Source organism: Trichophyton rubrum (genome assembly GCF_000151425.1).
Source record: "Trichophyton rubrum CBS 118892 genomic scaffold supercont2.12, whole genome shotgun sequence".
Lineage (NCBI taxonomy): Eukaryota > Fungi > Ascomycota > Eurotiomycetes > Onygenales > Arthrodermataceae > Trichophyton > Trichophyton rubrum.
The window spans coordinates 165,503-185,670 of record NW_003456417.1 but is presented as its reverse complement, the minus strand read 5'-3'; the positions used below and the strand labels follow the sequence as shown (position 1 = coordinate 185,670).

General features: G+C 49.1%; 8 protein-coding genes and 1 non-coding gene across 9 annotated transcripts; 5 read left to right on the top strand and 4 right to left on the bottom strand.

Moving 5' to 3' along the window:
- Window positions 1-357: 357 nt before the first annotated feature.
- Window positions 358-1,883, top strand: TERG_08109 (uncharacterized protein; the record flags this gene model as incomplete). The annotated part of the gene is made up of 1 exon (XM_003231276.2): window positions 358-1,883. The coding sequence occupies exon 1, from the start codon at window positions 1,071-1,073 to the stop codon at window positions 1,881-1,883; it is 813 nt and encodes a 270-aa protein (XP_003231324.1). The 5' UTR covers window positions 358-1,070.
- Window positions 1,884-2,632: 749 nt separating this feature from the next.
- Window positions 2,633-3,361, top strand: TERG_08108 (40S ribosomal protein S22; the record flags this gene model as incomplete). The annotated part of the gene is made up of 3 exons (XM_003231275.1): window positions 2,633-2,765; window positions 3,040-3,109; window positions 3,172-3,361. The coding sequence occupies 3 exons, from the start codon at window positions 2,633-2,635 to the stop codon at window positions 3,359-3,361; spliced, it is 393 nt and encodes a 130-aa protein (XP_003231323.1).
- Window positions 3,362-3,672: 311 nt separating this feature from the next.
- TERG_08107 (uncharacterized protein) lies at window positions 3,673-4,745 on the bottom strand (the record flags this gene model as incomplete). The annotated part of the gene is made up of 4 exons (XM_047748884.1): window positions 3,673-3,775; window positions 3,833-4,360; window positions 4,413-4,498; window positions 4,572-4,745. 4 exons carry the CDS (start codon window positions 4,743-4,745, stop codon window positions 3,673-3,675), a joined length of 891 nt encoding a protein of 296 aa, XP_047604875.1.
- Window positions 4,746-5,365: 620 nt separating this feature from the next.
- On the bottom strand, window positions 5,366-6,859 carry TERG_08106 (uncharacterized protein; the record flags this gene model as incomplete). The annotated part of the gene is made up of 1 exon (XM_003231273.2): window positions 5,366-6,859. One exon carries the CDS (start codon window positions 6,857-6,859, stop codon window positions 5,366-5,368), a length of 1,494 nt encoding a protein of 497 aa, XP_003231321.2.
- A 1,088-nt stretch (window positions 6,860-7,947) lies between these two features.
- TERG_08105 (phosphatidylserine decarboxylase) lies at window positions 7,948-9,555 on the top strand (the record flags this gene model as incomplete). The annotated part of the gene is made up of 1 exon (XM_003231272.1): window positions 7,948-9,555. The coding sequence occupies one exon, from the start codon at window positions 7,948-7,950 to the stop codon at window positions 9,553-9,555; it is 1,608 nt and encodes a 535-aa protein (XP_003231320.1).
- A 1,281-nt stretch (window positions 9,556-10,836) lies between these two features.
- TERG_08104 (potassium/sodium efflux P-type ATPase, fungal-type) lies at window positions 10,837-14,566 on the top strand (the record flags this gene model as incomplete). The annotated part of the gene is made up of 4 exons (XM_003231271.2): window positions 10,837-11,064; window positions 11,149-11,414; window positions 11,490-13,563; window positions 13,624-14,566. 4 exons carry the CDS (start codon window positions 10,837-10,839, stop codon window positions 14,203-14,205), a joined length of 3,150 nt encoding a protein of 1,049 aa, XP_003231319.1. The 3' UTR covers window positions 14,206-14,566.
- Window positions 14,567-14,598: 32 nt separating this feature from the next.
- TERG_10581 lies at window positions 14,599-14,702 on the bottom strand. The gene has a single exon. It is a non-coding gene; the product is annotated as a tRNA-Lys (tRNA).
- Window positions 14,703-14,947: 245 nt separating this feature from the next.
- TERG_08103 (anaphase promoting complex subunit DOC1) lies at window positions 14,948-16,129 on the top strand (the record flags this gene model as incomplete). Its single annotated transcript, XM_003231270.1, has 2 exons — window positions 14,948-15,263; window positions 15,324-16,129. The coding sequence occupies 2 exons, from the start codon at window positions 14,948-14,950 to the stop codon at window positions 16,127-16,129; spliced, it is 1,122 nt and encodes a 373-aa protein (XP_003231318.1).
- Window positions 16,130-16,297: 168 nt separating this feature from the next.
- Window positions 16,298-17,162, bottom strand: TERG_08102 (3-isopropylmalate dehydrogenase A; the record flags this gene model as incomplete). The annotated part of the gene is made up of 2 exons (XM_003231269.2): window positions 16,298-16,530; window positions 16,592-17,162. 2 exons carry the CDS (start codon window positions 17,160-17,162, stop codon window positions 16,298-16,300), a joined length of 804 nt encoding a protein of 267 aa, XP_003231317.2.
- Between the last annotated feature and the right edge of the window lie 3,006 nt (window positions 17,163-20,168).

Here is a 20,168-nt window from a genome sequence, read left to right as displayed (position 1 = left end):
ACAAGTCAAGCGCCAGATCGGCCTTGCTACTGCTGCATCAATGTCTTAAGGGACTTTTTTTTAACTTCATGCATGTCTACATGAGATAACTGAACCTGCCGCTATTGATGCTTTCGTCTTAAAAAAAAAAAAAGTTGCAAGGCAGTACAGACACTCGCAGAGACGGTTACCCAGGAAGCCTGCACCAAACAGCTTATCCTACGGCATGCCGCCCAACTCTGCCTCGCTCCTACAGTTGATGTTACTTCCCCCCCAACCGCCAGCATCGAATCGCATCGCATCACATCGCGTCGTCCCCCAGTCCCCCCCTCCGTTACCTGTCTACCCACCACCTTCCCTTACCCTACCCCCCTCCCCGCCTTCATCACTATGCCTCGAATCTAGTTATCTGAAAAGGTTTCCGCCCCCCTACCTTGTCCGCCGCCCCTTCATCCCCTGGTAAAAGAAGTCATGTATGCCCCCAAAATCATGTATCCATCTTATTCTAAAAAATTAGACCCGCTATATTGTAGAGAAAGGGTTTGATTTGGAAATAGCATTTGTCCCTTTCCTTTCCCTTCCTTTCACCATTTCCTATCCCTTCACTCATCCCTCCTTTTTCGTTTATTTCTTATATCTATCGATTTGCACCAGCGAGCATGGGTCAGAGAAGTGACACGAATGTTTTTCCTACGTATTTATGTACCGTTTCAGGGGAGTGTATGGAGAAAAAGAAAGAGATGACCGTTCCTGTTCCTGTTTCCCTTCTAATGTGTTCCCTACAAACACCCCCGTTAGCCCCTATTTGACCGACTAGACATTTATGCCCATTCCCCTGACCCCCCAATCTTCCATCTTTCGCCCATATTTATCCAATTCATCTATCGATTCCTATGTCATACATGTCCCGTCTACCGCCTACCCGCATCAAACTTAACTTCTTAATCATCCATCAGTAATAGTTAGCTCTTGACCTGCAGGCTAGTTTAAGTAGACTCGCTACTAACCAGGATGAGGCCGTTCGTAACCATAACACCAACATATCAAACTCCATGTACCAATATTAGCATCAACAATATGAATAACAGAAGATGTCTCCACGAATTCAAGTGATCTCAGACCTCCACCTAGAAGTCAACAATGAATATAGATCCTTCATTATACCCCCCGCAGCACCCTTCCTCGTCCTCGCCGGGGATATCGGCCAGCTAATAGACTACAACGAATATCTACACTTCCTCAACACCCAATGCGCTCAGTTCAAGCACGTCTACCTGGTACTTGGAAATCATGAATTCTATAGCCTTTCACGACAGGAAGGACTCAAACTGGCTGCACGTCTTGGACAAGAGACTCAACCCCACGGCAAACTAAGCATACTCAACCGCCACCGTGCTGAGCTGCCTGGCTTTCCCAACATCGTACTATTAGGCTGTACACTACAGTCCAGAATACCATATGAGTCCGTCGATGCAGTGTTGAGCCGTGTCAGGGACTTCCAGCGTATACTCGACTGGTCTATAGCGGATCACAACGCAGAGCACACGCAAGATACGGAATGGCTAGCGGACCAAATCAGGACTATTAAAGCCGAGACGGAGAATGCTACTGTTATCGTTATCACGCATCATGCCCCTTGTGTTCAGGAGAGTAGCAGGCCCGAGCAAGTGGACAATCCATGGACATGCTCGTTTGCAACGGAGTTACTTGATGGGACTACCGTATTTTCTCAGGTCCAGCACTGGATCTTTGGGCATACACATTACACTACCAGCTTCGTCAAGGAGGGAGTCAGACTTGTAAGCAACCAGCGAGGATATCACCATGCTGGTAGCCCTATAGAAAAGGGGGCTTCCATCTCTTCCCGAGAGTTTGATGTCAACAAGACCATATCACTAGACTAGTTGTAATTACCTTGTTTTCTCTCTATCTTCTCTTCTCCACTTGTCATCCTTTACCCTCCCTTCATCTACACTTTGTCTACACCTCCTTTTTTACTATCTACTCTCTGTCTCTTCCTTTCTCTCTCTGTCAGCTTTTGATACTGGAAGTTGCACGTGACTAGTTAGGGCTTTCCCGCCATGCCCTAAGTCTTGGCACGCACTCCAACTTTTTTACTTTTTTTCTCTTTTCGACTTCAACTTCTCGAACTTCATCAAGAACGACAAGAAACGCAGTCAACTTCCTCAACTTCACCAGTTTGTCACCTCGAGGTATGTGATGAGATCCTTTGCTTTGGTTTACTCGCTCGAAATGCCCTTTGGCTAGCCTGGGGAAATGCAATCATCGTGGTCGGGCCGTAGAGTGAGGCTCGGCTTCACGATGATACGCATTTCCTCTATGTACGGCACGGGCTGAAGAACCCTCTTCTGCTTCATCAATTGCTCTGGAAAATGAGTCAGTTGGCGAGTAGAAGTTATGAAAAGGGCACTCTTTGCGCTCGGAAAAGGCAGCTGAAGGCTAACTCGATCCACCCCGGTGTCTTTTTTATCTCCTCTCTCCTTGTCCGAGTCTAGTCTTGCAGGTTTGCAGGACGGTAACGACAAGCTGAGAGAAGATAAAAAAGAGAATTGGGAGTTTCTGCAATAGATACCTCATCTCCAAAACAAATCCGTTTTCGATTTGAGAATCTCAGTTCTTCAATACCGCCAAAATGGTCAAGACCAGTGTTTTGAACGATGCGCTCAACGCCATCAACAACGCCGAGAAGGCCGGCAAGCGCCAGGTCCTCATCAGACCCAGCTCCAAGGTCATCGTCAAGTTCTTGTCCGTCATGCAGAAGCACGGTAAGCTACTACTACTACTTTTCCTTCTTTGCCTCAGCGCTGTTTTCCCCCGTGTTCCCACCGTATCTCCCCTTTCGGGCTGATAACTAGGCGGTTGTTTCGATTTCAAACCCACTCTACAACGTCCGCCCTTTAAGTGTCCGATATATTGAAATATTCCATATTGGCGACGATCTTACAAGTTTCCTATCTTGCAAAGCTCGTCTTTGTTGCTCCATGATTTGCAACGTTTAATTCATCGTCACAGCACTTTACTAATCCCTCTTCTTTCCAGGCTACATTGGTGAATTCGAGGAAGTTGATGACCACCGTTCCGGCAAGATCGTCATCCAGCTCAACGGCCGGTATGCACCCAGACACAGGCCCTGATGGGTTTAGCTGATTAAGCTAACCAACAACTTTACAGCCTCAACAAGACTGGTGTTATCTCTCCCCGCTACAACGTTCAGCTCCGTGAGCTCGAGAAGTGGGTTGTCCGTCTGCTCCCATCCCGTCAGTTCGGATACATCGTCCTCACCACCTCTGCTGGTATCATGGACCACGAGGAGGCTCGTCGCAAGCACGTCGCCGGAAAGATCATTGGCTTCTTCTACTAGATTCTGATCCTTACGGCCGATGACAAAAAAATCAAAAAAAGTGTTTAATGCACCGGACAGGGTATACCATGGCGTTCATTCTTCATTTGGCGGACTGAGCGGGCGCTATACATTCTATACTACGACGTAATGATGTATCCAGTTCTTCATGACGTTACCAATCTAAGCATTCTGCTTTTTGATTAGATAGTGAGAGACAATATTTACACTCATCTAGATCTCGAATGCCATGGTTATTCCTTGTCTAACCCGTCTGCCATCTCTTTGTAATGTCTATCTATGATGTCTGCATGTCTATTGGGTATTTATACTCAAAGTTTAGTAGCTGCTCTAGGAATATCATCCCTTGATCCGGAGTCCTCCACGACTCCTGATGAGGGCATTGAATTGAAATCCTCTTCGCCATGGAAGTGCCTAGTGCGATCATTCGTTAGCAATGGGGTTAACGTCAGCGTAAATCGGAGCACATACCATCCCCTTTCAGCCCCGTTGCTGAGGTATTTGCATTCCCCATTCACAACACAATCCCAACCACCTCCAACACCATTACCACCACGCCAGCTAGACGCAACCCTGCCAGACGTCAGGCTGGATTCATCACTGCTCCTACTTCCCAGTGCACGCCGCTTAAACGTACTCATCCCTGCTGTGAACACTTTAAAGTCATCCGTAGACGAATCCTCTGGCATGTTCCCCGTCAGCGCCCGCCCCATGGCTATCAATGGCGCGGCATGTCCACATATAATAATCGCATGACTTTCCCGGGCCTTTTCCGGGTGCGTTCGTTCGTACTCTTGTATTTCACGGTCTACGTCGGCTATTACGGCGTCCAGGGCCGTTGCAACTCGGTCGTGAAGTTGTGCTATTGTCTCCCCGCTTGGGTTGGGGTATACGTGCGCGGTATACGATGGATCAATAAGGGAAGGGAATAGAGGGTCCAGGTCTTTAATTAATGCTGGCGATGGGTGTTTGAAGAAAGATGAGTATCCAAACCATTCCCTATAGCAAACATCAGTAACCTCGTCATCATATTAACTAATGCAGCTCATACCCAAGCCCATTCTCCACTCTCACACGCAAATCAACATTTTCCTTCATCTCGAATTCCCTCAGTGCATCTACCGTCGGTTGAATGGTCTGTAAACAGCGGTAGAATGGACTGCTATATATCCTGCATGGTTTTGGCTGGAACTCCGCGCTGCTCACATACGATGCAAGTTCGTGCGACTGTCTCACTCCAGGTCCAGTCAGAGTCGGATCGACGGGAATTCCGGTCGGAGTAGGGTAATGCGCATGGTAAATCCCTGTGGATAGATCTATGGACCAGTTCAGACGAAGCTGGGATGGTTTCGGCTGTTAGGAACGAAGCCGAAGAATTAGGCATAGCAAAGGACTAGACTTACGCCATGTCTCGTTAGATAGATAGTGTCTAGGGGCATTTGAGGCTAAAGTACTATCAAATAGGAAACGTCGTGCTTTACTGATTCTATATCCGCTATCTAAACAGTTGTAGCGGTAGGTTCATGGGGGAAAGAGTTGAAGAAAGAAAGGAAAAAGGATAACTAGCTATTCTGCCGATTTGAATCTCAACTGCCGAGGCCCACCGAAGCTACCAAAGTTAACTGGTTGACAAAGACAAAGAAAGCTACGGAGTACTATGGAGAATGTTGCAAGAGAGATGTCGAAGATGGATTCTTAATTTTCTATGAACTGAATCATTTGCAATTTAAATCTGGAGGAACAGGTATGCTCAGGTTGAAAAGGAAATCCGATGCCAGAACGCTGTGGAAGGGTATAACACCATTTGAAAAGGGGAAAGCCGTGACTTGCTGCACCAAGGAAAATGAACACCAAAGCCAAGTTATCAAAGGACAAGGCTATTAAAATGAAAGAAAAGGGGAGCAACAAAGTGCATGAAAGGGGGAAGTGAATGCAGAATTCTAATAATACTGGGGTTGAAGTTGGGTTTATGGAAAAGGGGAGACAGGGCGGACAAGCTGATAGCTAGATCTGGATCGCCTCGACCTCTCCACCATTGGCTTGCTCGCCAGTCACATTTGGTTCCGCAGGTGCATTGGCATCCGGGTTCTGCTGCTGAGCAGCTTGTTCTCGGTTTTCCTGCTCAGCACGTCGTTCATTCTCACGTAAAGCGTTGATTCCCTGCAGATCCACAATCTGTCGCTCGCTCACTCCAGGAATGAAAGATGAGAAGAAAAGAACAATACCTCGCGCAAGCGTCCTATGTCTTTGCAATAGCTCTGTAATATAGTTTGGACCCGCATTTTGTCTGGCACGATGTGGCTGGGCTGGACCGGGATCGGCTGGCAGTAAGTCGTGGATATGATCTTCAAGAGGGATGAAGATTGCTCTCCGGATATGACGAGGAATTTCGACTTCTGAGAGACAAGCCCAAGCGATAGAAAGGACAACGAGGAAGAGACGCAGCCAAGTCCCAGAGTCACTCAAAATGTAGCAGAAGAAATAGAGACGGACGAACAACCAAGTTGCCCGGATGGCTCGGACAAGCGTAGAGCCTCTGACAATCAAGCGGCGTCTACGAACAAGCATGCCAGGAATGTTCAGAGGTCGTTGAGTGGCAGTAGCGGTCGGCGGGAGATTGTTGTACGCCATAGCTAGTGCATTCTGTTGTACGGTTGGCTGAATGGTTGGTTGAAAAGTTGGATGTGAGGATGGGGACATGACTCCAGTCAAATTTGCGGATGCCACCCGACCATGAAACGCAGGAACCAAAACGGCCTCGTACCTCGTTGGAGAGGCTAACAAATATGCGGCGTGTCGACGATTGAATACTGTCGAGGGAGATGCGAAGGCTGTTGTTTGACCAGAATTACTCTGCGAGCTACGAGCGTAATAATGGCGGAGCTGCTCTGAACGTGAACTCAGCATTGACAAACGGGCGAGCCACCCCCGTAGTACCGGAACACTGTGATTGGGAGCGTCAAATAGTCTCATGAGCTGATCCCGGACCACTGATATCTCGTCCTCTCTCGGGATGGGGCCTCTTGGTAGCCGAGCTTCCATCGAAATAATTTCTGTTGCTATGTGCATTACTTGGTAAGCCATGCTGTTCATGCGGTTCGGATCTGGTGCCCCTCCTGACGGCTGGCCATTCGCGGTGCCGCGTACATCTAAGCGGCTTCCTGGTGCCCCATTGGAGGACGGGTCTTGCTGTTGTGGGAATTGAATTGATTGCCGCAGATATGGGGGCGGGAAGTCTTCTTGAAGTATTAAACTCTCGTCTGGAGGAGGGTAAATATCTGAAGTTCCAGGGTCATCCACGCGCTCCGATACTCCGTCCTGTCGCGTTGTTACAGCATTAGTAGATGCTGAATCATTCCCTTGCTGGCTATAGTGCCCAGACAATAGTCTCTCCCGCATAGCTTGGGTAGTACGATATAAGTCTCTTACGGCTGCGACGGAAGCTTCGCTAGGTGGGGGAATTGTTGGGTGCGCCGGAGGAGGCAAAACAAGGTGCATCGAGTATTCAAGCGGCTAGATATGTCAGTGAAAGCGTTAGTTAGAACTTGCATATAATGAAGGGAGGTAGATATGAAGAGGGACCAAGCGTACATCAGAGGGCTCAAAAATGCGCCCTAGATTCTGGCTATTGTCTGATAAACATCTCCCTCTGTAGATAAGCCGCTGATTTTCAGGAAGCGGCCTGGATGGCAGCTCTTCCATGATTTTGGACTTCACCTCTAGTATTGTAGTAGAAAGAGGGAGGTTGTTAAACGTGAGGCGCCGCTGGGAGTCAAACGAGGGTGAGAGAATGTGTAGCACAATTGGCTGGCCATGGCTATCGGTGGGATCAGAGCCTTGTCCTAGGCCTGACATTGAGGTATTCGATGTCATCCTGACTCAAACGAGTGAAAGGGCGCTATTAACAAACTGTGTATATAGTAGCCAGATAAGACAAGTGTTCAGCCTCGGCGTGATATCACAAGCCTAGTACAGAACAACCCCGCGGAGTGTCAGGATAAGTGCATAGTAACAATATATCACTGTCTTCCTAGTGTATAGGATAGGCGTATCTAGAATGTGATATTAGGTCCAGACGTTTGCTGCTGTAGAGTCCTAGAGCGCTAGTAGTGAGAGAAGAAGTAGATCACAAACGTCACCCAGCGATTGGACAGATAAGCTATAGCTCGTGTGCTTAGCCGGCAGTAGCTAATATCACAGCTAAGAAGCAGAAATACTAGTGAAGACGGATGCACTTGGGCTATCAATCTGTAGCATGAAGTGTGAAAAAGAATGAAGTTGAAGCTGAAAAACAACTAGAAAGAAGTTAAGAAGTCGTGAATTTCCCAATTGGGCAAAGGAGGACAGCGGAGGTGGAAGAAAAATCTTCCGTGAGATTAGTAAGCTGAATTTCAGTTCAATACCTACCTAATATTCAAAAGTGAAAGAAAAGCAACGGAAGAAGTGAGAGGAAGTTGAATAGATATCCATGAAGAAGAAGAACAAATAACAGAAAACGAGACAAAGTGAGCTGCAGAAAGAGAGAATCCCTCTCACATTGAGGACAGGGAAGCGGTTTATGGGGGCCGGAACTGGCAGGAGGGACAATGTTTAGGCGCATTCCCACGGCCGGGGCCAGTCTCCGGCAGGGCTCAAGGGATGCCTTTACATACGGATTTACAGGAACCAGAGGCAGTGGGAGATGCCAATCAGTCCTACGGCGCAATTTCTCATCATCCAAACATTGGAGAGGCCAGGAGTCCGGAAAAGATGAAAAGGAGTCGTTCGGATCACGGCTGGGAGCTGCACTCCGCAAGACCAAGATCGAATGGTACCCTATTCCCGTCGGCCTTGGGGTTGCATTTCTCGGGCTTGCGCAGTTCTATAAGTCCAGCCAGGCCGAGAAACAGAAGATGTTAATGGAGACGGAGCGCGGGGAGCGGCCTCAGGAGGTTGTTCCGCGGCAGCGAGTTCGTCCTACGGGTCCATGGCAGGTCCAGGTCATGTCTACACTGCCATTGAAGCTAGTTTCTCGCATATGGGGCCGGTTTAACGAACTTGTACTGCCGTATCCCCTTCGAGTACCGGGATTTAAGCTGTATTCCTGGATATTCGGAGTGAATCTGGACGAAGTTGAAGAGTCTGATCTTCATGTATACCCAAACTTAGCGTCATTTTTTTACCGGAGGTTAAAGCCAGGCGTTCGACCTTTGGATCCCAACCCATCCGCACTCCTCTCACCTTCTGACGGACGGATCCTTCAGTTTGGAATGATTGAGCGTGGGGAGGTCGAGCAGGTCAAAGGGATGACATACAGCCTGGAGGCGCTACTGGGTCTGGGGACTGTGAGCCCAGACTCGGAACCCGTCCACCCAACTACTCGACCCATGCATAAAGTCGACGACGACACCGACCCCGAGAATGTAGCTGCAGACCAAGAGTTTGCTAAAATGAACGGGCTGAGCTATACACTGCCTACTCTTCTCTCTGGATCCACAAAACATGACGTCAGCAAGGACGGATCAATGGATGCATCGATGGAATCCAGCTCGACTTCTGAAGAGAAAGTGAAGGCAGATCTGGCAAAGGGAGAGCCGGCCTGGTATTCGCCGAGACCAACCTCCAACCGAGCACTGTACTATGTCGTGATATACCTCGCGCCAGGAGACTACCATAGATTCCACTCACCAGCTTCTTGGGTCGTCGAAAGCCGGCGCCATTTCGCAGGAGAACTATATTCAGTATCCCCATACCTTCAGCGCACTTTAGCGGGTCTTTTCACTCTCAACGAACGAGTCGTGCTATTGGGCCGCTGGCGTTGGGGGTTTTTCAGCTTTACCCCCGTTGGCGCAACCAACGTCGGGTCAATTAAGATTAACTTTGACGCCGAACTTCGTACCAACAGCCTTACAACCGACACTGCCGCTGATCGACAGGCAGCGCTTGCAGCCCAACGAGGCGAGCCCTACTCCGGCTACACTGAAGCAACGTACGGACACGCAAGTAAGACGCTCCGTGGCCATGCCTTACAGCGAGGAGAGGAGATGGGCGGCTTCCAGCTCGGTAGCTCGATAGTCCTAGTGTTCGAAGCTCCGATGGGCAGCCGTCAGAGCTTCGACGTTTCATGGACTGGTGAGCGGGAAGGCGGGTGGCAGTGGCATATCAAAAAGGGGCAGCGGATAAAGTACGGTGAGGCACTGGGTGAGGTTGTTTAAGACATGTTTGTGCATCTAACCTTCATTGTGTGTATACTATCAGCGAGTTCGGCGGTGTTTTATTTACTTGTTGGACGCAGGAACTGTAGAATAGCCATCCACCATCGTCATCGTCATCTTCTTCTTTTCTGCTTCTCTTCTTCTTACTTTCCCCCTTAGATTCGTTTCTATCATTCCCGCCGCCCCCAAGACCGCCGTCCAACGCCCTGCCTCGACCCGCTTAGTCATCTGATCGGTCTTGGCGTCCGCCGCATCAAAGAAAAATTTGTTACTTCAAGTTACTTTTTAGTGACTCCGCCGTTATCAACATCGACCAACTCACGGCCAGCCGAATTATGGTTCTTTGGACGGAGAACTGGGGCCCTGGCTAGAGACACCAATAAAGTGAGTCACCTGAAGACCCTCCAGAGCCAACGTCTGTGGATGATTCCGCTGCCCTCCGCGCTTGCAGCACCCAGCATGTCTGCGCGCATGTCGTGGTTCCTTGCTTGAAAAACCAGTCTGTCACCTCAGAGGATCCTGAAACCTTACAACTCCACGGCCATACTTACACATCGATCCTTGCGTGCCGGGTGCCGTCGGAATATGAGCTGCAATCCCGCTCCACGTTATAAGGCTAGAAACAGCCACCCGACAAGAAGAGTCCACAGTTCCTCCAGAGAAAACATCTAATTTGCTTTGAGATCCCGATTGCCAAGGGTACGTCACCACAGTGGCCAAGGAGGCCCTTGGCAGGTCTTCCGCCATGGGTAACCTTGCCACCTGGCTCGATGCTCTTTCGCTGCAGAGCGGAACTGTGGGGAAGGCGGAGGTCGTATCTGGCAGATTTGGATCTGGACATAGGGCGAGGATTTTAGCGAACTGTGGGCGGACGCTTGGCAGGTCTATGCTGATTCGACGCTAGGCTTTATCGGAATCTCTGCTACTATGGAATCATGCTTCCAAGCATGGTCGGTTTGGCTCCTAAGACAACCTTTGGAACATATTGTGGGTAAGAAGGAGGCAAGGCACCTTTTCTCCGGACGAAGTGGTGAACCGGATGAAAACCGTACTGCAAGATTTAAGAAGTCAGACCCCCCCCCCTCTCCAGTGTTTTCAGTCCGGGCCGTCATCTGTTTACACATCACTGGTACCTCTCTCGTTCATTGAGGAGAGCAGTTTGGATCCTTGATTCTTTGGACTTCTGGATATAGCCTTCTATAGTCTAGATAGGACTCAAAAAAGGAATCAACATATATTTGCCAGTTTCACTCTTTTACCAACAAATCACTGTCTGCGGCCATGGGAGAAAAAACTATTGCATCAGGCCCTGTGTCTCTCTCCCATCCAGCACACTGCCTCACAGCAGAGGCAACAACCCGGGAACTAGCCACCAATGCCGACGACGGCCTTACCGCGCAGGAAGCTAAGGCTCGCCTGGAAAAATATGGACAGAACAAGCTCGATGACGGAGAAGGCGTCTCCGTCATCAAGATTCTTATCCGACAGATTGCAAACGCAATGATGCTAGTTAAGCGGCCCATTTCATTTTGACCCCGTTAACCCCCTTTTATCAAGAAGAGCTTTGTTTGTCTGATCCAGTTCATGGAGTAGGTCCTTATCATGGCCATGGCTGTGAGTTTCGGAATTCAATCTTGGATTGAAGGCGGCGTCATTGCTGCTGTCATCATTTTGAACATCGTTGTCGGATTCTTTCAGGAGTATGCTGCTGAGAAGACTATGGATTCCCTTCGTTCGTTGAGCTCGCCCACCGGAACTGTTTCAAGAGACGGAAAGACTACCATTATCCCGTCAATTGATATCGTTCCTGGTGATATGGTTGAGCTTAAAACGGGTGACACAGTTCCAGCTGACCTTCGGTACGTCATCTTTGGCTTACCCCCCAAAAAAACTTGTATCCATCTTCGCATAGCTAACGGTTTAATGCTCGATAGACTTATTGAAGCTGTAAATTTCGAAACCGATGAGGCTCTCCTGACCGGAGAATCCCTCCCTGTCCAGAAGGATTGTGACATGGTCTTCAAGGAAGATGTTGGCCCAGGAGATCGATTGAACATTGCCTACAGTTCATCTACTGTGACCCGTGGCCGGGCCCGTGGTGTCGTTATAGCTACCGGAATGAACACCGAGATTGGCTCAATTGCCGCGGCCCTGAGGGCATCGGATAGCAAGCGTCGACCAGTCAAGCGTGGACCCAGCGGAGAAACGAAGAAACGATGGTACGTGCAGGCCTGGGCTCTGACCAGTACGGATGCCGTGGGAAGATTCCTCGGAGTCAATGTTGGAACTCCCTTGCAACGAAAGCTCTCAAAGCTAGCTCTGATCCTATTCGGAGTAGCTGTGCTGTTTGCCATTATCGTGATGAGCGCGAACAAATGGAGCAGTAATAACGAAGTCATTATCTACGCGGTTGCTACGGGCCTTAGTATGATTCCTGCTTGTCTAGTCGTGGTGTTGACAATCACCATGGCCGTTGGCACGAAGAGAATGGTTGAGAGGAACGTTATTGTTCGGAAGCTTGATTCCCTCGAAGCTCTGGGTGCAGTGACGAACATCTGTTCTGACAAGACCGGCACACTTACCCAAGGCAAAATGGTTGCGAAGAAAGCCTGGATCCCGTCAATCGGAACGTATTCTGTTGGTACTTCAAACGAGCCATTCAATCCCGAAGTCGGAGAAATCAGCCTCGATGAAATTCCACCGGTCAAGCTAGACGAGGAAAAGCTCGCACCGCCTACTCATCCCGATGAACTGCTCAAGGGCAACGCTCAGCTGGAAGAATTTCTCAATGTCGCTTCAATGGCTAATCTCTCGCACGTCTACCGGTCTGAAAGTGAAGGGAATGAGTGGCATGCCAGAGGCGAGCCCACCGAGATTGCTATACAGGTTTTTGCATCGAGATTCAACTGGAACAGGGACCGATGGGTGAAAGGCGAGGGAGCAATCTGGCACCAGAAAGCCGAGTTCCCATTCGACTCTGACGTGAAGAAAATGTCAGTTATCTTCCGCAAACTTACCGAGTCGGAGGATAAAGAGATGGTGTTCACCAAGGGAGCAGTCGAGCGTATTATCGATTCCTGCACGTCTGTTATTCTGGATGCAGCTCAAGGCCCAGTGCCCATGACTGATGCTATCCGCAATGACATACTCGAGAACATGGAGGCGTTAGCGAAACTCGGTCTGCGTGTCCTTGCACTCGCCAGTCGGCCATATTCTCCTGCTGATCATGCACTTGAAGGCGCGGATATCAGTCGTGAAGATGTCGAAAGGGACTTGCAATTCTGTGGCTTGATCGGACTTTATGACCCCCCACGTCCCGAGACGGCAGGCTCAATTGCAGAATGTTACAAGGCAGGAATTTCAGTACACATGGTTACTGGTGATCATCCGGGAACAGCTCGTGCTATCGCAGCACAGGTTGGAATCATTCCTTCGGATCTGAGCATGGTTGCAAAGGATGTTGCCGACGCAATGGTCATGACAGCAAGCCAGTTTGACAAGCTATCTGAGGAGGAAATTGACCGTCTGCCAACCCTTCCATTGGTTATTGCTCGATGTGCACCACACACCAAAGTCCGTATGATCAAGGCTCTTCACAGACGAGGCAAGTTCGCAGCCATGACCGGTGATGGTGTCAATGACTCTCCATCGTTGAAGCATGCAGACGTCGGTATTGCAATGGGTCAGAGCGGTTCAGACGTGGCCAAGGATGCCTCGGATATCGTTCTGACGGACGACAATTTTGCATCTATCCTTAACGCTGTCGAAGAAGGCCGTCGTATCTTTGATAACATCCAGAAGTTTGTTCTGCATCTGCTTGCGGAGAATATTGCACAGGCTTGCACTTTGCTTATTGGATTGGCCTTCAAGGATAACGATAACCAGTCTGTCTTCCCACTGGCTCCAGTAGAAATCCTCTGGATCATCATGATTACGTCCGGAATGCCTGATATGGGTCTTGGAATGGAGATCGCGGCTCCTGATATCATGGACAGACCACCACAAAGCGTAAGTTCTCTTTTGTCTTCATCAGGTAGACAACATCCGCTAACAACGGTCTGTATATAGAAACAAGGAATCTTCACATGGGAGATTATCGTGGATATTGTGGCCTACGGACTCTGGATGTCAGCACTCTGTCTGTCTGCCTTTTCTCTAGTGACGTATGGCTTTGGAGACGGCAACTTGGGCACGCACTGCAACCGAGACTACACCCCCGAGTGCGACACCGTTTTCCGAGCTCGAGCCACGACCTTCGTCTGTCTGACCTGGTTCGCCCTCTTCCTGGCCTGGGAGATGGTCAATCTCCGCCGCAGCTTCTTCCGCATGCAGCCTGGCTCCAAGTTGTACTTCACACAGTGGATGCACGACGTCTGGCGCAACCAGTTCCTCTTCTGGGCCATCATGGCAGGCTTCATCACTATCTTCCCGCTGCTCTACATCCCTGTGATCAACCATAGTGTCTTCAGACATACCGGCATCACCTGGGAATGGGGAATTGTCTTCATTGAATCTTTGCTGTTCTTCCTTGGTGTCGAGGCCTGGAAATGGGGGAAGAGAATCTTCTTCCGTCGCCAGGCACGCCTCAATGCGGCATCCAACACAAACGAGGTGTCTCGAGTCCGAGGAACTAACTCAGCAGAAGAATAACGCAGGCTGTGAGGGGGGTTGAAGTGGAGAGTGTGTGAAGGTGTGTTTTGAGGTTGGAGTAGTGGTAGTTGAAGTTGATACATGTTCGATCAAGCGTAGAACTGGTCAACTTATGCCAGAAAATCATACTGAGGTAAGTAATAGAGGGATATCGAGTGGTATAATTAAATGCCGCTGGGGGATTCGCATGTAGGGTCTTTAATCGATACCCAGTTCATAGTGTCTATAGCCAAAAAATGCCATGTTCAGTATATTCTATACCATCCTATCAACACTCTCTCCCCTTTTATCATTAACAAAACAGAAGCATCAAAAGAATAGTAAAACAGCATTCTGTCACCCTGATTAAAATAAAGAAGACATGAAAAAGAAAGTAGAAAAAAACAAAAAAGAAGCCCAACGCGGGGCTCGAACCCGCAGCCTTGTGATGGCCAACCGTTATAAACTTGCTATAAGAGTATAAGAGTCACACGCTCTACCGATTGAGCTAGCCGGGCTGACTTGATGTTAGTCGGAGGGTCAAGAGCTCGTTTTGAGTAAGGGACAGGTCGAAAGAGGGGCGACTTGATAGATATCAAGATTGAAGATGCGGAGACTGAGAATAAACATTGCGGCCTCGTTGGGAGGAGTGCGCAGCTACGGCCTCCAGGAACATGAGAGACGGCGCCAGATGGCTCATTAAGACGCGATCGAGCTTACCCGGATACCCTCGTTTTTTGCTTGATTGATTGAATAGCTCTCGATGCCACGACGTACCACCCACTACGCGCCGACCTTTCCCTCAGGCGACGGCGCCTCTGTCTCGACAGCGAGAGTCCCCCAGCTTCTACCGTCGTATACGCCGCAGCAGAGACCCCGTGGGCAGCAGCCTGTCACTCCAGGATCAGACCCTGAGGACGAGTTAGACGAAGACGAAGAGGCGGGTGAGGGACTCGGAGGGGAAGAGGACGAGGACGAAGCGGAGGAGGAAGAAGAGGAAGAAGAAGAGCAAGAGGATGACGATGATGAAGGGGAGCAAGACGAATTAGAGGCTGTTGAAGGCCAGAGCTTTGAAGAGGGTGTGTTCTGGATTTCTTCTTTTTTTTGAACTGACAATGCTGACAATTTCCCTTCTCCAGATCTAGAGGAAGAAAAGGACTCTTCAGCTCCTATACCGCCTAATCTCCGTGAAATATCATCTCTCGCATCGTGGACAGTCTCGACATACAAGCCTGGCAGCGGCGTGGCTGCTCTCCGCCACCCTTCTCCAAACCAGTTCTGGCAGTCTGACGGACCGCAACCACATACTCTCTCCCTACACTTCTTCAAGCGCGTCTCCATTGTCCGGATACGCGTGTACCTAGACTTCGAACTCGACGAAAGCTATACCCCTACAAAAATGGTCTTTCTGGCTGGCATGGGTGGTAACGACCTAGTTGAATTTGCTACGTGGCAAGGGGAGACGCCCTGTGGATGGGTGGACATAAACCTCGAGGGAGTCGGAGGCAGGCATCAGAGGATAGGCAAGCTGTCTGCACGGGAGGAACGGCGCAAGGCAGCGAAACCTACGGGGACTAGCGGTTCTGAGGACAGCGATGTATCTGCTGCCGAAGACGACAGTGATAACTTTACCCCTGATCTGCTCCAAGATGATGATGATGATGATGCCGACCCAGCAGACGGTAACGTCTTGAAGCTGATGGTGCTGCAGGTCAAAATATGCGAGAATCATCAGAACGGCAAAGACACGCATGTTCGCGGGTTCCAGGTCTTTGCTCGAGATGACAAGTACTACGCTCGCATGGGCAGGGGTGATAATGGCCAGAAACTGCTCCATCATGACCTCGGGGCAGGCGTCTTGCACTCTGACGAAGCTGAGCTCGAAGCCGAGAATGCTCCCAAATTTGACGAGGAAGACTGGATGATGGAGCCAGAGCTAAGATGACCGTCCACAAATCCATCCATATCCGTTATGCCTACGTCCAACAAATCATTGAATTATTGATACCCCCTTTTTTATTCATTAGTACTTGCATAGCCTAGATAAGCATGAATTCAAACCCATTGAGGAGACAGTATCTATTTTTTTTGTCTTTAAAAGATAAAACTACGATCACGAGAGCAGCTTCTCGACCTCTGCAGCAACCGCATCTCCAACTTCCTTGGTCGTGGCCTTTCCGCCGATATCACCGGTCTTGACTCCGGACTCGATTATATTTCGGACCGCGGTTTCAATTATCTTGGCCTCCTCGGGTAGGTTGAGGGAATATTGAAGCATCATTGCCACAGACAGTATCATGGCAACGGGGTTTACAATGCCCTTCCCAGCGATATCCGGTGCGGATCCTAGTTGCATCAGCTATCAGCTCGGCCGACTGTAGCTGCAAGAAAAAAAGAATATACATACCATGAATAGGCTCGTATATGCCGCTGACCTTGGTCTTACCGTCAGGGATACCATTTAAACTGGCACTGGGCAACAATCCCAGCGATCCAGGGATAACACTGGCCTCGTCGCTGATGATATCACCGAACAGGTTGCTGGTAACAACAATACCGTTCAGAGCACGAGGGTTCTTCACCATCAACATGGCGGCGCTATCAATTAGATGATGGCCGTACTTCAATTGAGGGAATTCCTTATCCATCACCTCCGTGACAACCTTCCTCCATAGACGACTGGTAGCCAACACATTGGCCTTGTCCAAGCTCCACACAGGTAGTGGCGGGTCATGTTGAAGAGCCAAGTGAGCAGCCAGACGAACAACCCGCTCGATTTCAGCCCTCGAATAGGGCTCAGTATCACACGCGGTTCCATCTCCGTTATCCTCTCGCCGTTCACCAAAATAGATGCCTCCCGTGAGTTCGCGAATGATGTTGAAATCAACGTCCCGACATACCTCTGCCTTGAGGGGGGAGATATCGACTAGCGAAGGCGCTGCAAAGTTGCATGGACGTAAGTTGCCGAATGTCCCCATTTCCTTGCGTAGGCGGAGGATTCCTTGCTCGGGACGGACTGCGCCAGTACCCCATTTGGGGCCACCAACAGCTCCGAGAAGCACGGCATCGGCCTTCTTGGCTGCTGTAAGAGCTTCGTCTGTAAGGGCCGTTCCGGCTGCATCAATTGAGGCCTAGAATCGTGTAACTGTCAACTAGAATTCCTCCAAAACATGGCGTATGCTGATTGTAATCACAACTTACTCCTCCTAGTAGATGGTCCTGGAAGGTGAACTGTATCTCAGGCCTCTTCTTCTCCACGGCTTTCAGAACCTTTGTCCCTCGCGTTAGTATGGCAGGCCACTGGAGTGCTTCTTCTTCTTCTTCCTCCTACAGACTCGAGGTACACACCTTTATGCCCTCTGCAGCAACCTGTATAACCACTATTAGCTAACCCTGCCGCCCACTTGTCATGCGGGGACCACGTACCTCAGGCCCGCAGCAGTCCCCAGCGAAGACAACGACGTTATACTTGCCCATGATGCTCCTGTAGTAACTGATAAAACGGCAATTCTAGTGTAAAACGCGTGTTGGATGCTTTCTCGTGGATGTTATGATATCTATGGACAGTTCCTTTTATATGGATTGTTGTTGATTGCCCGAGCTTCCCTGAAGCTTTATCCCACTTGAGGCCGATCTCGGCTGTCCCGCTCCGACCATCGGCCCGCGGCTCAACCGGAGTTTGCACTGTTTGCATCTCCTTACTAGGATGAGTAATAGAGTTTAAAACTTGTAATCTCACGCATATCATTGGTGGAATTGCTCTCTCTTCAGTATAAACGGGTATCAACCTGTAACTTTCTCATAACCAGGCTATATTTGCTTAGTCACCGAGTTTTGATCACCGGGCCTGCTTATACTGTATTATTTGCCATTAGTCAGCACTACAACCTCCAACCCCATCAAAAATAAACTGAGAAATGGACTTTGACGCAGTGGAAAGCCGTGATTTTCACTCTAACAACACATGATATATTCTGATCATGGAGTATGGCTACTCAAGATGTGGTCTAATTAATAAGACTGATAATGAATGACCTCCATGCACACGAGGACTCCAACACAGCCTCTCTTATCGTGGAGAATACCAGCATTCGAGCATCTTGCTGATCAGTCTTGCTGCCAATAATATATCTACAATATGGTCACACCCTAACAGAGGCAAAGGCGATGTTTTACTGGAGCTTCGTATAGTACAGTTACCTCGTGTTGAAGGGAGATATAAAAGACGAAAGCCACAATCTCTCAGAGAACTTCATCTTTCGTCTTCGATGTAAAGCCTCCAGCGGATATTTTCGTGCTCCAGACGCTTCTCCCTGGTATATTCTTCTGCCGAGCCCAACATGCGTTTCACCGCTACTATCGGGGCTGTTATCGTCGGCTTTTGCGCTACCATAGCCCTTGGTGGACAGGTATTGTTTTCGATGCCTACTTAATAACCCCCCCCCCCCGCCCCGGGTTATCATAATGTAAACTAATTATTCCTACCCCTGATGTAACAAAAGATGACTGGATTTCCTGCCCCTAAGTATCACGGCGAACGGGTGGAAGTTGAATACACAGACAACAAATGTGCATTCTTCAATGGGATTCAAATCCGGTATCTTTACCAGAATTTTAACTGCCCGAATACGAAGACACTCGGAACCTCGGGAGCTAACCTCTAGTCTGCATAGATCCGTCCAGACTCCAGGGCAAGATAGCTGCGCCTTCTATGAGTGAGTTTTCCTCTTGGGAGTCCTCATTTTATGCTAACTTATTGAGTTAGACTACCCGAGTGTGAAGGACCGGCTGTCATAAGGACGGGGAACACTCCGGATTTCCCATTCTCCATCAGAAGCTTCGTGTGCCATAAGAGGCGATAGACGCATTATACACTATGCTATTTCCGGAACCTACATTCCAGGATGGGGTTCATACGTGTAGGTAGTGGTTAGTTACTGTGATATGCGAACCGGTTTATATGGTCTCCTTTTGCTGGTTTTGCTGTCTGAGGCTGTGTACGTAGGGTACTATCACTAGGTATTCCAAAGCCTCAGATAGTGAATGCTATCGCCACCACCAATTCACTTCCCTCCTTTTCTCTTCCTTATAACCATTCTCCCAAATATCTTCCCCTCTCTCCTTTCTCTTCTACTTCTTTTTCTTGCTATGTGTCGAACCGCTGGGCCAAAAAGGGAAGTCCCTAACTGACTGCAGAGAGAGTCACTATATATCATATACTCTATGTCAAGCACAGAACCACAAGCTGCGCAAGAACAAAAGAAGACCAATCCCCCAAGCGAAAGTGGAGTGCATCTCGGAGTGCATCCACTGGTTCAATTTTCTCCTTCAATTAACCGGTAACTTACTACTCGGAAGGGTTATTTGGTCTCCAACCTATCGAAGCCTCGTCGGACGGGAAATCTCTAAAACTTGGGTTCTACTGGCTAGATAAACGCCAAAGTGAGCGCTCTGCTGAGATGGACGACGTCATGGATAGTGGATATATACGAATTACCGCTATCAAGGAGTTGATTGAGCATGGTGGAGATGTCAGCCCAAAGTCCCGTTGGCGGTATGATAAAGCCGCAGAGCAAATCGCCGCTTTGAGTAGCTCAATATTGAAGACTACGATCTCGAGTCATTCTTCTAAGTTCTGTTCTGGATATACATCTACTATGATGAACCTTGGGGGAAAGAAGATACAGGGTTGTGTTCTAGGATGAAGATGCACAAGCAGATCCAGGGTGCTTGAGAACCATGACATCATAACACCCATATATGTGCAGGCCTTGTTGTATATACAGAGTATATATGAATGCATTCTGTCTGTCAAGCTAAAAATAACACGGTTAGACAGGGTTGAATGGCAAGCATGTGGAGAATACTCCGTCAATTGCATTGCATAAAATGTAGGAATCTCACTTCCCCGTGCAGGATTTAGAGAAGGAAGAGAAGGAGAAAAAAAGAAAAGCAAACCCAACCGCGGCTTCACTCCCGTATGG